The sequence below is a fragment of the Myotis brandtii genome, unplaced genomic scaffold, assembly GCF_000412655.1.
Source record: "Myotis brandtii unplaced genomic scaffold, ASM41265v1 scaffold332, whole genome shotgun sequence".
NCBI classification, from domain to species: domain Eukaryota; kingdom Metazoa; phylum Chordata; class Mammalia; order Chiroptera; family Vespertilionidae; genus Myotis; species Myotis brandtii.
Window position 1 is genome coordinate 535,235 of NW_005362797.1, and position 16,140 is coordinate 551,374.

At 42.8% G+C, this 16,140-nt stretch overlaps 1 protein-coding gene across 1 annotated transcript in view; it reads left to right on the forward strand.

Moving 5' to 3' along the window:
• The window catches only part of KCNK10 (potassium channel, two pore domain subfamily K, member 10), a 110,604-nt gene that overhangs the window by 50,910 nt on the left and 43,554 nt on the right, over window positions 1-16,140 (forward strand). The window contains exon 3 of the mRNA XM_005871213.2: window positions 10,223-10,340. Within this exon, the coding sequence (XP_005871275.1) occupies window positions 10,223-10,340 (118 nt within the window). The remainder of the gene's footprint in view (window positions 1-10,222; window positions 10,341-16,140) is intronic.

Below are 16,140 nucleotides of genomic sequence, written 5' to 3' on the forward strand. Positions count from 1 at the left end.
GAAGACATATGTACTACTATTTGTAATACTTTAAACAATAATTTAAAAAATGTGGACTATTACATTTTCAAAGAAAGGGGTGTCCAGGAGGGGGAAAAGTGGGGACACTAGAATCAGGTAGGCCTGATCCCTTATCCCACTGAATGTCAGGCGTCACCTATGAAGGGACAGGTAGTCCCTCTCATACGGAATACTGGAAAGAGTGGATGAGATAACCCATATAAAGTGCCTGGCATTTAGTTGGCATTTAGGAAACAATTAGGAAACATTCGCCCTGTTCCATCTTTCTTCTTCAAGGTGAAGTCCAGGGAACAGAACTGAATAGACAGTGATAAGCAGACCCGGAGTACTTGCATTTCTTTGGCAGTGGAATAAAGTAAACTGATTATGTTTTTGGAGTCGCCTTTGCAGGGAACTTGATGTGATAGTCACGCCATCCCAAGAACTTCTTTGTCCAATGCTTTCCCAGGCCACAATCACTTATTTCCCTGTCCCCAGTACAATTGTCTTAGAAACTCTGTCATGACTAGTCTCGGAGAAAGCAGTAGACATTCATCTTTTGTAATGCTCAAAGAGGAAATCACGAGGCGGCTTCACCGACAGACGGGACAGGATGAATGCTTGTGTCTGTGTGGCTAGGGATCTGTGATCTCCTTTCTCACGCTGTGGATTCTTAAACGTTCAAAGACTTTGCATGTGGTCACATGGTGGTGATTTCTCCAGGTAATCACCACAGTGACAGGCGGGGAGTTTCATGGGGGTGGGTTCAGTGTAGGATGAGGTGCCCACCAGGGAGGACATGGGTTACATTCGCCTCTACTTTTTAGACTCTGTTGGATAATCATCATTGTTCTCACCTGTCTCCTTCCTGTGACTATGAGCTCTTTCAGGTTGAGTCTGTGTCTTTCATAGGTATATCCCTCATGCCCGGCACAGTGGCTGGCCCAAGGACGATGTGTAGGTTTGATGAATAAATGAATGAATGGGGCCTTCTAGATCTGTTTGGGAGACCAGGAACCCTTCAAGAAACCTTCCAAACCTTCAAGAAACCAAGCAGAACATGATTTTGTTTCTGTGCAACATAAGACTTCTCTTTCCATTCTGGTTGTCAAGAGTACTCCTTTCAAATCATCTTCCTGTCTCTTTTAGGCAGGAGAAGATTCCCTTGGTGTCTCCAGCCCTCAATGCTTACATGGTGAGAAATGTAAGGATTTTAAGAAAAAAGTGACACCTGAGACACCCATTCATCAGCCTGTGGAAATCCTTGCCAGATAAGCTTTCTCCTTCCTGTTCTGGGTCATCCCCTCTTCCCAGCAGCCTTTGTGCAGGAAGTTTAGGCCATAGCCCAGGCGGCAGGTGACCTCTGGTGAGTGCAGGTGTGGGTTCTTTCTGCCTAAGGACACAGCTCTGATGAGTTGAAGCGTCTCCTCCCAGCTTTGCCCTGAAGTCAGAGGCCTGCCCGTTCTCCAGCAAAGCTGACATGCAGAAGATTGTTCCATGCAGACAAGATTGGGCCTGTGGCTTCTTGCCTGTCTCTACAGGCCTCCACTTCATTATTATTATTATTGTTTTTATCCCTGGGGTTGTTGATTCCATCACTGTGTAGTGAAGAAGAGCTAAAGCTTTTAAGCCAGAAATTAAAGAGCTAATGGAAATTGGCATGTCACTGGAAAAATGAGTTTGCAAATGAGAATTCAGTGTTCAAAAAAAAAAAAAACCCCTAAAAATAAAACAAATCCCAGAAATGAATGCTACTGTGTTTACATCTATACATAAATATGCAAGTGTTTGCTCCTTTTTTAGAGCGAAGCGAGAATCCCTTTTAGCAAGATTTTGATGGTGTGTGGCTCGTACAATTACTCCCATTCCTTGTAATCAAATGTATTCATTTAGATAGCTAATATTTACTGAATGCCTGTCCTGAAGCAGGTGCTGTGTTAAGCTCTAGTGATCAGGAAAACATAGCAAAAGATGCAAGATGCCTACTTCCTGTCCCCCAGAACTTTTGTCTAGTGTCAATAGTGTCCCTGGCTACATTTGCATGGTGTTTACTGTGGCCAGGCTCTGCTCTACATGCATTTCTGTATTTTAAGTCATTTAATCTTTACATTGATCCTTTGAGGTAGGGGTAAGCAGCCAAGAAACAGACAAACTAAATAACCTGCCCACGCTTAAGTGAGAAGTAAAAGTGGGATCTAGACTCAGGGTCCAGAATCCATATTTTTACCCACAATGCTCTATTCTTGGTTGGGGAGACCAACTTGGCTTGAGTGGTTAGTTCGAGCCCAGTGTGACTGGGGCTGTGCACAGAGCAGGCGTCTCTGATTCAACCTGTGGGACCCCCCAAAGGACCTCCATTCACCTGTGACCAGACCAGAATATAATGATTACCTGTTGGCTGTGTTCTAGAGGGGCGTGGCTTTTCACCTTCACGCCAGGTGTTGAGGCTGAGTCAATACAGTCTCTTTAAAACTAAAGTACATGAGTGATCACTCAGGTTTGCATCAGTCTATGTGGAAAGCATATCTTTTCTTTTCTTCTCGGTGAAAATAGGCAGAAGGGATGAAAAGCTTGCTGATGCAGGTTAACTCCACTGAGTAAATGAGGGTTTTGTCTTTTGTTCTTTGAAAAATGAGGATCAGAAGTACAAATTCCTACTTTTCTTACTGTCATTTTCTCAGGTGGGGGAAGGTGACATAACAGATGAGCTTTAGAAAAATGTTTTCAAGCTGGGCAGACAGATATCTGTGGGAGGGAGGGGGAGGCCAGAGCTAAGAGAGTGGACTTTCATCCAGTCCCCACTCTGGCGCTCACTAACTGCTGTAGGAGTGGGCAAGTGGCTTCTGTTTCTGTTGTCTTGTTTAGAAAATGGAAATGATAATAGGATTTATTATCACAGGATTTTTTGTGAGGACCGACTAAGATAAGAAGGCACATTGCAAATGCTGGCAACTATGATTATTTTGAAGAGAATTCTAGAACTTTCTTCAAAGTTTCTGGGTCTTCACTTCTGTGTCTGCCCCCACGTCAAACATTGATCATCAGAGAGATGGTGACAGTAGGCGCTGACATTCTCTAAGGGTGCAGAGGAAATGAAATATTAATTTGAGATTAATATTGAACACTCAAGAGCAAGAAAGAGTCTCAGTAAACAGCAACAATAAAAAAGGTTAGCAGAAGCATTTTTTTTATCATGATTTTAGTAATCGATTAAAGTTCAGACTCTCTCCAATGCAGCAGCAATAGCAGGAATAGTGATCTTTGAGTCAGCCCATTCTGCAATGAACCGGAATCCCTGCAGCTGCTTTTGTAGCCCAGAAATTGGCTAGACTCATCTTTGATAGGAATAATCTCAAGTACAGAGACAGCAGGGCATACATCATACACTCTCCTCAGAACCAGGCTGATTTTTCAGCATCACTCTGCGAATTTGTTATGGAGTCTGTAGAGGTTGAGTCCAAACTGGGATGAACACTGACCGCTGACAATGTAAAAGTTTATTGACCTATCAGAGCATATATCCTCACTTCCTTAGTAGACTTGATAATTTCCTCGTGGCTTAAAATTTCTCTTCTTTATCCTTCCACGTAGTTAAAGAGAAAGAAACTTAATTTTACCTTGTTAGTTACAATTTGGATGGTGAAGGAGCTCCCCCAAATTCAGCTGGATAATGTTTACATAGATTAGTCATGAGTGTAGGTGCTGATGAATTGAGTTTTAGAACATTTCACCCCCAAAGAGTTAACTGGTGGTAACAAGGAAAGCGAGCTTGTCTAAGATCATTGGTTCTGAATGTGTGGTCCAGAAACCTTGGGTTTCTTCCTCTCAGATTCTCCAAACAGATTTCCTATTCATCCTGTCCACTCTGCAGCTGGGCTCTACTGTAGACTCATAACCAGGCTGTGAAGTCAGGGACCTGATGAAAGGCTAATATTTACACATAACTGATACTTAGGACAGCAGAAAAATAAACACCATCATAGTACTCACTGTGGCTCTGAAGTTGCCTTTCTCTTTGCTTGTTTATGGCCTGGATTGATTGATTGATTTTTTGAGCATTTATTTGTGGGAACCTCTGAGGTGGTATGGCCATAGGATGCCCAGTCCACTCCGGCCAGCCCCGGCCTGACTACCACATAGGTCATCTGCCTGGGTGGGAGGCGAAGGCACCTGGGCATCAATGCCCTTTCCCTTCTCCTTTCACCTCTCATAGATCCTGGAGCTGCCCAGCCTGGGTGGGAGCCAGCCTGCTCTCCCCAGAGGGTCTGAGATGGGGAGAAAGAAGAACACAGAGGGTGGAGAGAAGCTGCCTTCCCAGCATTTAGGATGGCCATCTTCCTGTTGACAATTCTATTAGTGTCCACAAGCTGTGTGAGCACGGGTAAGGTACTACACTAGTCCAAGTTCATGTGTCTCATGGGGATGCTAGCCATGCCCATCCCGAGAGGTCATCATGAGGGTTAACTGAGTAAGCCTGTGTACTATTAAGGGCTCAGAAAGGATTCTTGTAATATTGTTAATATTATTATATATGAAATGACAAGGCACACTGTCCAAAATCAAATACACATTTTTTAAAAATCCCTGCTGGAAGGTCCTTCATTTCATAGGTAAGGAAACTGAGGCTCAGAGAAGTTGAGTAACTTGCAGGGGCTCAACACAAGTTACTCCCATGCTCTATCTCTTCACACTGAAGCAAAGACTTCTTGGAATCAGCCCCAGAAGCGCCTTGCTGGGTTGAGTCCAGACTTTCTCTCTGACACTCTCCCACTGCTGTTTGAAATACTATTATTTTTAATCATTTTTTGTTTTTAATTACAACTGACATACATTATTATATGTGTTTAGACATTGCATAACTTACTAAGTGGTCATCTCGATAAATCTCCCACCCATCTGACACCATACATTATTACAATATTATTGGTTGTGTTCCCTGTGCTGTACTTTACAACCCTATGACTATTCTGTACCAACCAATTTGTACTTCTTAATCCCTTCATCCTTTTCACCCATCCTCTTTTACCCCCTTCCCATCTGGCAACCATCAAAATGTTCTCTGTATCTATGAGTCTGTTTCTGTTCTGCTTGTTTACTTATTTTTAGTATTCATTGCCATTTTATTGTTAATATATATTTTTTCTTTTTTTCTTCTTCTTAAAGAAAACCTTTTTAACATTTTATATAATACTGGTTTGGTGTTATGAACAAAAGCTATCATTTAGAATCAAAGGACAGATAAAGAACTTCCCAGACCAGAAAAAAAATACAGGAGTTCATCACCACCAAACCTGTTTGAAATACTATAATGTGGCCTTTTAAAGTGCAGAGACAGCAGGGTGTACATCATATACTCTCCTCAGGACCATGCTGGTGGATGTGAAATTGCCCCTCCCCCCACACCAGGATATTCACTTTTGCTTCGTTGAAATATTTATATGAGAAGCACTTCTGAAGCAGGAGAAATAAAAAGCAACTGTGGCAACCAAATTAACACCATCCTTCCACTTCCTACCCGAGGCCCTTCCTACCCCGTGTGTGAGGAGGTAGAAGGATGCTGCTGAGGGTTTGCGTTATTAGAGGCTTTTTTGAGTTGTATGCATGTGCCTTTGTCCACCTCCCAGGGTCTGTGGCTCTCCTTCTCTCCATTAATGGCTGAAAGAATGCTCACGTTTAATACATTTATGAAGCCACTTTCACAGCCACCCCATCGTCCTGCCTCAACCCCTGGCTAGCTGTCTACTCCATAAATCCCTTTGCCAACTGGGACTAAGAATACTGTACATACAGAGCCACCTTTGTGGCCCCCAATAGGGGTCTTTTCGTTTCACCCCAGTGGTGTGAACTATGAAGAAAGTGGCCATGCATGCTGGATTGCACCTGCCCTATGGTCCCAACATGATTATGAACAGAGCCGCCTTGTATTCTGCAAGCATCCTCAACTGAGCCATACGTCAAATGATCACCCTCGCCATCAGTGTACACCCATAGGGCACCCATCGGTGGCATTCTTTAGCCAGTCTCAGACAAGCTGAGTGATGATAGCACAGCTTTCTTTTTGGTGCCACATAAGGAAACAGATGATCTCACCGAGTACACAGATCATAGGAGAAAAGCCACAGACAGTTAGTAGTCCCCTGTGGGTCATTGTTCATCTCAGTGTCGAGCTAGCACTCATGACGGTGTCTCACGCCGTCCGGAAAGTGATTTACGCAGCCGGGCTTCGAGTTATGGGATTACAGCACTGGGGACAGTTGGGAGGGAGAGGGGGCGTCCAAGTGATCGTTACCCCTGTCACTCTTCCTTCACATCAACCTGAGGCCTGCCTCACTGGGGAGAGGCTGCAGTTTCTGTTATACCTCCCAGGTGGTCCTAAAGCATAGGGGTAGTGGAGGGAGAATGGAGAGGGAGAGTTTTGGTTGATCTTTAAGCCAAACAGGACACAGCTCAGTTACCTCATTTCACTCTCTGTGTGCTCAGACATTTCTAATGGGCTGGCTTATCTTCACTTTTGCAGCCTGAGTGCAGAGAGGGAGGCGGGGCAGGGGAGAAGCAAATACATTTAATTTTAAAATGTTTTCTTGAGTTCAAACAATTAAGAGCCTTTGAAAATCTTTTAGAAGATGATTAAAGTTAGAACTATGAACTCAATCTGAAATATTCTTATTGAACTAAAAATGATGCTATTAATTCAAGTGATAACCGTTGTTTGTGCTGGGTTTTCCGTATGTGTACATAACCCAAGTGTGCTGATTCGTTTTCATGCTGGTGGTTTGTAGGAGTCTTTCTGACTCATCAGATCTAGATAGAGTCAAACCTCATGCCCGGGACTAGGGATTGTATAAAGCCTTAGCAAGAGCTCAGTGACTCATTGAAGGCTTATCTTTCTCATTCTTCCCACTGTGCCTATAACAATGCTTATATTTAATTTCCACAAAACCGCTTCCCAAAGGCATTTGGGTGTAGAGCCCACTTTACTGAAGACTTGGGGGAGCGAGAACGGGATTTACATCATAGATAAAGCAAGTTAAAGTTGGATACTGACAAAAATCCTGGGCAGCCCTGGCTGGTGTGGCTCAGTTGGCTGAGTGTCATCCCATGCACCTTCAATTCCCAGTCAAGGCACATACCCAGGTTTGGGGTTCAATCCCCAGTCAACATGCGTACAAGGGGCAGCCAATCCATGTTTCTCATATCTGTGTCTCTCTCTTCCTTTCCCTTCATTTCTCTCTAAAATAAAAAAATAAAAATAAAAATTTTTAAAGTCCTGGGCAATGCTGGAACTGACCTGGAACCTCCCACATGTCAATTGACACTCCTTTCTCTCTTTTTCCTTCCTCCCTTTCAGGGATTATTCTCTCTTTATTCTGCTCCCTCCCTCTCAGGGTGTAAAATCAACCTGTCCAAATTTTTTTCTTTATTTTTAAATTTAGTTTTTAATGCAACACAGTTAAGCTGTTACCAGCTCCAAGAGCTAAATAAGGTTTGGTGCTTCCACTTCAAGGAATTCATCTCATTAGAATTGATCCCTTGGGAGGTCCCTTCTGCCTAAACTCTGCCAGTCCTTCCCCCTCATCTCTGTCTGGAGGCCAGCATGGCTGTGGAAGAGGAGTGTTCTGGGTACCACATGCAAAATCATGGCTTGGGCCCAGTCAGGGTTTGAATCCTGACTTCTCTGCTTCCTGGCTGTGTCACGTAGGGTAAGTTACTTAACTTTTCTGAGCCTGTTTTCTTACCACTGAAGTGGGAGATAATTTTACTTTTTTGCAAGTTGTACAAAGGATAAAATTGAATAACACACAACTAGTGCAAAGGATAAAATGAAATCACACTTCTATAGTACCTGGCTCCATGCAAACGCTCAACAAATGTTAGTTTCTTTTCCTTTCAATGGATAAATACTTTACATTATTTATTTATAAATTGCATAATTCAGGGAAAAAAAGAGACTTGAAAAGGAATCCGGATTTTTTTGATGAAACAAATAATCCTCTCCGCTTGTCTTTGCTGCATATCTGTATTTTTATATGCAGCACGGGGTCTGCTTATGATGTTTGTCGGCAATACTCAGCACAGGGAGACTTGGTGGAAACCAAGCTCTCTTTGCAGCCTCATAGAAGTTGGAAATATTAGTGATTGATGGCGTGATGTGAGGTCACCTAAGTGCCTGAGACCCAGAGCTGCTCCTGAGGTATTATGCCCAGGTGGGCCCATCAGCGCTGAATAGATAATGAGGAGATAAACACTAGTTAGGGCCTGTTGCTGGGTCTGGTGGCACTCACAGCGAAGGGAAAATGGATGTTTTACTAGCAGAAAGGACTCGCCATCTGTCTTTTCTTTACAGCAGAACAGAGCAGAGCCCCTGATGATTGTTGTCAATTAGGCCGATTTAAACCATTGGCAAATTCAGCCTGTATGCACCCCATGCAGCTGGATTTTAAATTCTGGGGTGCCAGGGTTTATGTTAGAAACAGTGGCCAGCATAGTATTTCATGTTCTTAGAGAAAGGAAAGAATCGACTAAAGATTTAACAAAAGGGGATTTTTTTCCATTATCCAGTCAGTTGTGCAAGGGCAGGCCAGATCCAGCCCACAGCCTGTTTTTGTGCAACATGTGAACTAAGAATGGTCTTTGCATATTTAAGCGTTTGTAAAAGGAAAGGATAAATATGCAACAGAAACCATACGTGCCCCAAAAGCCTAAAATATTTATTATCTAGTGCTTTATGGAAAATGGTTGCTGATCCCTGGTCTAGAGAGTTTGAAATATCCCAGGCTCATAAAGGCAACGTATAAGGGTGATTCACTTTTTCACTTGTGATCTGATTTTGTGGCAACCATGTCTGTTTTAACAAAGCTTAAAGGGCATTATTTAAGGATAAATACAGGGTGTCCCCCCCAAAAATGTATACCCACTTTAATAGCTGTTATCTCAATTTTGAAAATGAAATGTATTTTAATAAACACTGCCTTTATAATTATTCAAAGTATGTGTATACATTTTTAGGACACCCTATATAATCACATGTCAATATTGTGTCTTGGGGAAGGCCTAGGGTGGGGCGGAGGTTGGGTGGAAGGGGGGAAAAAAGAGAGAAAATGGAAAACATCTGCAATACTGTCAAATAGAAATATATTAAATATATATATTTAATTGCATCTTGTAGGCTCCACCTGGGTTATTCCAGGAACAGGATCTCTAGTTGTTCTAGAAGTTGCTCTATGTCTGTCACCTCCCTCTGCAACTCCCACCTGTCCCTTCCTGGCCCCAGCTCACCTGTTTGCTCTTCCTCCCTGCTCTCCCCTCTCCTCTGGCCTGAAAGAGGTTGGCCGGGTCCAGCTTAGAAGGGCTGCTGAGAGATTTTCACTTTATTCTGCACAAACCTCCCGGAAAAAGCAGACCCGGATTAGACCCTGAAGTCTGAGCACGCTCGGGGAGGGCGTGGGCAAAGGCCCAGGAGGGTGAGGGTCTGTCTCATGGAGTGTCCTGCCCAGGCTGGAGGACTTAAGGGGTATGGGACTCCAAATCCAGTAGGTCAGTAAGGAGTGACTGCTGTTTATTTTGAAAAGGAGCAATATGTGTCTGTGTGTTGGGGGAACAGTGAAATGACATTGGCTGTTAGTTAAACCCTGACTTGGTGGAGGGCATTGAGCTAAGTCCATTACATGGGACCATTTCATTTCATCCTCCCCACCAGAGTGTGGGGAAGGTATTAGCATCTCCAGTTTTCCAAGGAGGAGAGTTAGGCTTAGAGAGGTTAGAGTAGCTTCCGCAAGGGAGGGTGGTCTGACCTAGTAGCCCAAGCTCTTACCTCCTGTGCTCCTGAAACAAGCTCAATGTAAGACTTTCTAACAAACAGAAAAGAGTCAAAAGCAGCAGAAAGCCTGTCTTTCAGGAATGACCGATTTGGGTGACAATCTTTAGACAACTCTTCTATGTCTTTGCAAAGCAATCTGTATGCAATTTGCATAACCCAGGGCTGGGTTGCATAAACCTGTGCCTACAAATTTGACACAAATGGCACCATTACTCTATACCCTAACTTTCTCCCACTCACACACATTTTCTCGTTTTAATTAGTGGGTGTGTAGGGTTTCTCTTTGTGACTGTACCCTCATTCACGTAACCAGTCCCCTGTAGATCACTGCAGGTTGTTGAGCAGGAAAATTCTTTTCCTTTAACTTTTTTAACCGAGCCTCACGCTCTCTCACTCTCTTTGCAGCATGCCCTTGACGCTGACAACGCAGGAGTGAGTCCAATAGGAAACTCCTCCAACAACAGCAGCCATTGGGACCTCGGAAGTGCCTTTTTCTTTGCTGGAACTGTCATCACCACCATAGGTAACCGTTTGCTTGCCACTCTCGCTTCCTCCGCAGGCCATCCTGAGGGATGGCGCTTGTCAAACTTCTGTCCTCGCAGAACACGTGGCAGCGTAAGGCTGCAAGGAGGCTTATGAAACACTGTCACATGAATGCAGGGGTCGTCGTGGCTTTCGATGAAAAGGCAAAGAGGAATGAAGAACTGCACCTGGTCGGGTAGCTTAGTCGGTTAGAGTGTTGTGGTAATAGCCAAGGTTGCGGTTCAATGGCCTGTCAGGGCACATGCAAGAATCAACCAATGAATGCATGAATAAGTGGAAAACAAATCTCTCTCTCTCTCTCTCTCTCTCTCTCTCTCTCTTTCTCTCTCTCTCTCTCAAAATCATTTAAAAAAAATGAACCAGTCTGGCCAGCATGGCTCAGTGGTTGAGTGTCAACCTATGCACCAGAAGTCATGGATTTGGTTCCAGGGCAGGGCACATGTCTAGGCTGTGGGCTCAATCCTCAGTGTGGGGAATACAGGAGGCAGCTGATCAATGATTCTCTCTCATCATCAATGTTTCTATCTCTCTCCTTCTCCCTTCCTCTCTGAAATCAATAAAAATATATTTTTTTTAAAAAACAAACAGTGAGAGACTCAGGAGCTTTTAGTTTGAAAGGACCTCATGACAAGGTTAGAGTGAAAAAATCCAAATATGAATCAGGCAGTTGAACTCAGATTGCTTGGTTGTGCTCAAATTCCTTTTTAAAAATTGTACTTTTGCCCTGGCTGGCTTGGCTCAGTGGATAGAGCGTCAGCCTGTGGACTGAAGGGTCCCAGGTTCGATTCCAGCCAAGGGCACATGCCTGGGTTGCGGGCTCGATCCCCAGTGGGGGGCATGCAGGAGGCAACCAATCAATGATTCCCTGTCATCATTGATGTTTCTATCTCTCTCTCCTTCCCCCTTCCCCTCTGAAATCAATAAAAATATATTTTTTTAAAAATTGCACTTTTTATTAAAGTTATATATGAAAGAACCATATAAATGTTCTAGAAGGTTTGTTTATGAAAAACAGCAGTTTTTCACCTCCCCAGGGCAACCACTTTATGCTCTTTTGCTTGGTTATTTTGATATTTATCTCCATGACTCTGAATATCACACTCATGTAGCCACTTCCTGAATGTTCAGGTTTTAGGGATTATGTCTTGACTTCCTGTGGTGGAAGGTGAGGAGTTAGTTCTCTTTCATCCGCTCCACTGGAGACGGCTCTCTTCCCATCCTCCTGTCCTCCCACTGTCGTTTAATTAGATCAAAAGTGAACATTTGCATTTCTTGGACTAGATAAATGCTCTTCACAACTGATCATATGGTGATCTATAATTACTTCTTTCCTGCAGCAATTTTTGTTGTGTAATATTTGCGTGTCTCTGATACTGGGGGAGTTTTGTATTTTTATCTTAGGGATTAACTTTATAATTACAATAATATATAACAACTTAGTGTTCTAATCTTTTAGCAATATCTAATATTTCCCTATTATGGACAATGACATCGCCCTCTGGACACCATCCTTTTAATGTTTACTTTTAAATTATTAAATATACTTCAGCTGATTTTCCCTCTTTAGATGTATGATACCTCTTGGCTCGCAGCTATAATATAAGGTGAACTTAGCATCCTCCTCCTTTCCCTCTTCCACGATCAATTATTACTCTGTGTCATTCTATAACATTGGGGTATATCATTTACATTCTGGTCTGTTCTCCTGATACATTTATTTTAGTTGTAGTTCTCAGTTAAATGTCGTCAGTATTCATCTCTAGTCTTTTTTGCCATGGTTTTCCTCATCCTCACCCGATTGGCTGTAATTCAGCTTCAAATGGTTGCCTTAAGAATGGCTCATGGGAGTCATATTCCCTAGGGTATTGTGTTGTTCAAAATAACTTTCCCCTTGAATGGCAGTTTGGCTGGAAATGAAATCCTGACTCCCATGTTTTTCAAGGTGTTGTAGGTGTTTCGCTCTCTTCTGATGTTTATGCTGTTGTGGAGAAATCTCATGTCAGCCCAATATTTTTCCCTTTTGTAAGTGACTTGATGTTTTGCTCAGCTATGCAAAAGATTATGTCTTTATCTTTCATCTGATAACACTACTCAGTTTTGTTCCTTTGATTTTAGGAAAGTTTTCTTGATTGTCATCTCTAAACGTTTTCTCTGTTGTATGGTTTTAGTTCTGTCCTTTGGGGATTCCAACTACACATATATTATCACTTTTCTGCCTGTATTTTATGTCTGTAACTTTCCTCTGTGCCTTTTTAACGCTTACGATTTGGTTCTCATTTTGGTAATTTTATCCTCTCCATTCCTTTTTTGTGTGTTCTTCACAGTGCCTATTCTGCCATCTGTTCCTTCCAATTTTATTTTCATTTCATGATCATTAGTGGATTTTTTTTCCTTCCTATTTCTTTCCTGAATTCCATTAGCTCCCATTTCGTCTTCACTAGTTATCCCACTACTATTTTCCTAATTTCTTGCATTGCTGCTTTGTGGTTTCTCTGTGAAAACGCTTCGAGGCGATGACTTCATAGTTTGTTACAATTTTGTCTGGTTGGGGCGACATTTTTCTACTGAATGTCTTCTATTCTTTGGTAAGTTTTGCTGCTCTTTTCACATTCTTTTTAAAAAATGGAAGCTTAATATTTATGCTGGGCCAGGTTTTTGTAAAATACTTGACACTGAACAAACTGGATCTTCCTGTACCAGCTCTCTGCTGAATGTTAAATGCGGCTGGGGAGAGGGGAGCAGGGAGAAGCAGGTAGCTAGCTGTTCAGGTCGCACATCCCAAGGCTCTCCTTTCCTGCTGCCAAAGAGACGGCAGGCCCATCTGTGTTCTTCTATGAATAGTCCTGCCTCATCTGTTTTTTGGACCAGATTAAGGCGGGAGGGTTGCAGGGCGGGAGGGGGACTCGGAGTGGGGAGGCTTAAGCTGCTCTCCCTCTTCAACCTATATCCACACCTACTGCAAACAAAGATATCTCTTTCGAAGTTCAAGGTGACACCCTTGCCGTCATAATTGGATGTTTGCTGGCACTTTGTGAGATTTGCAACTGATGGGCTCTTTTATCCTTCTCTGTATTTCTTCTGTTTATTTTCTTTTCCTACATGGTGGAATTGCTAGGTGCTATCCCTCTCCCAGCTCTGCTGAAAATGAGTTTGACAGGTATCTTCCCGGTTACAATAGTGAAGTCAATAAAAATTCTCAGTCAAAAGAATGGGAAACGCACAGCAGTGCCCATCCATAGAAATGAAGGGCAGGCATTGGGAGGCCCCTCTGCCCTTGCAAGGGGAGGGTTCCTTCCTTAACACCTGCAAGGAGCCCTCCCATCTGCTGCTCTCTGAGTCCAGCTATGCCACGGGGAGGCTCTTCTCCCCCTTGTCCTTCATGACCACATGTTAAGTAGGTGCCTAAGGGTATGCCTCCCTTGGGGGGGTGCACAGCTTTGGTGATCAACTTCTTATTGGTGTACGTTTAGGAGGCTAAGGGTTGTTTTAGAGGCACCGCATTTTGTTTGTGTTTTTAGACCTAGCCTTTAGGACCGGTGGTGTTTCTACATTGGCGCAATCAAGAAAGTTATGTGCCGTAAGAAAATTTGGAATGAAAGAGAATTGTTCTTTTTTAAAAGACTCTTCATCTAATTATATGTCAGAGTAGATTCACACTTGCAAATCTGCTTATCCATTAAGATCAGCTATTACAGATATTAGAGGTGTGCGTTACACTAGGGCAGTGATGGCGAACCTTTTGAGCTCGGTGTGTCAGCGTTTTGAAAAACCCTGACTTAACTCTGGTGCTGTGTCACATATAGAAATTTTTTGATATTTGCAACCATAGTAAAACAAAGACTTATATTTTTGATATTTATTTTATATATTTAAATGCCATTTAACAAAGAAAAATCAACCAAAAAAAATGAGTTCGCGTGTCACCTCTGACAAGCGTGTCATAGGTTCGCCATCACTGCCTTAGACAGTGGTTCTCAACCTTCTGGCCCTTTAAATACAGTTCCTCATGTTGTGACCCAACCATAAAATTATTTTCGTTGCTACTTCATAACTGTAATGTTGCTACTGTTATGAATCATAATGTAAATATCTGATATGCAGGATGGTCTTAGGCGACCCCTGTGAAAGGGTCGTTCAACCGCCGTAGGAGTCCATGGTACTTATTGTGTCAACTCCTTAGGAATCAGGGGCTTGGTTTCTTGAACAACTGTGTTCATTGGCCCATATGACCTTATGTGATAAAGGAATGGTGTTTCTAATGAGAAATATTTGATATGTAACATTTCCTGCCTTTTTTATATGCCACTTATAGAATCTTTGAGTTTGTGCAAATGACACGTAGTCCTTGGTTTCTGATGCCTGGCATCCATTTACTTATTCTGATAACCATTTCCCCAATGGTCCTCTTCCCCTCTCTTGGCCTCCAGGTCTCAGGGGAAGAATCACCTTGTCTAGACTAAGAAATCCATTACTTTGCACCTGAGTGACCATTGTCCTTAGTTAAGAGATGGACATGAGATCTCTTAACTCATTAGGATTAGCCCAATAAGAACCTCAGTTCCTGGACTGTTACTTGACCTTTGGAGGAAGTGACTTCCTGTCTTACTGGAGGTAAATCTGGAAAAAGAGGCCCAGGCCCCTGTCAGTCATTTTCTTGAATTGCTATGCCTGGAACTCAGCTAAAGAAGCAGAGTAAGAAATGGGGAGTGAAAAACAGGGTTCTTTTCACATTTTTTGAGCTTTGGATGGAGCTATCTGTGAAGTGTTACGAAATAAATGCTAAATCTCCTGTTAACCAGGCTCCATGCATTTCCTTTTCTGCCTAAGCCAGCCTGCATCGGGTTTTCTATTACCCAGCACTGAAAAATACTAACTAATACACATGTATGGGTCAGAGATCATGGAGGGCCAGACAGTATCCTCTGACCTTCATGGCCAGGGCCTGACCTTGCTGGACACTGCTGCTGCCATCGCCTACCTCCTGTGGGCCACTTGCTCTAGATTTAAAGTCTTAGGCAGAGCATCCCACTGGATGAGCTTCTGGGTTTCTGTGCTTGTGTCCTGGCTGCTTGGGAAGGTGCTGCCTCTATAGTGGGAGGCAGGACACTGTGTCATACCAAGGCACAGGCTTGGCACTTTTCCCCAAAATCTGAAGGAAGGTGGATGTTGAACAAGAAACGGCTATAAAACAGGCATGAAACAAAAACAAAAATAAAACCCAAACCATAAGCCTACTTCAGTATCATGGCTCAGTGTTAGTGCTAGAGATTGGGTCCTTGTTCCATTCAATGAAAAAAAAGGCTATTTTGTCCCTCTCTCTCAATACATTGCAAAAATAATGTATTGTAAGATGGCCACCATTTAGCTGGCTAAATTTTAACTCCAAAGTGGAGAGTATTTATAAAGTCACACGGTTTGAGAATTCTAAAGAGAACCATAGTACAATGTTAGTAGAATAATAAGGTGAGGAAATAATGGTTTTTCATCATTCATCATATATGGTAGCAAAGCTTCTAAGGAAAATCAGAACTCACTGATCCTCTTAGTTTTTCCTGAGAAATTTTTCACAATTTAGGGGTCAGGCAGGGGGAAGCTGGATCTGAGGAGCTGTCTTTTCATTGTTTGTGAAGCACCAACATTAGACTGCTTGCTTGAGTTCATATACGACATAATACTGGAAACATGTCCCCCTATTACTAAGCTTCTCTGAAAAACAATCTTTGATGGGTTCCATGGCTTCTACCATCCACACTATGATCCCATATTGTTGGAGGCCGAAG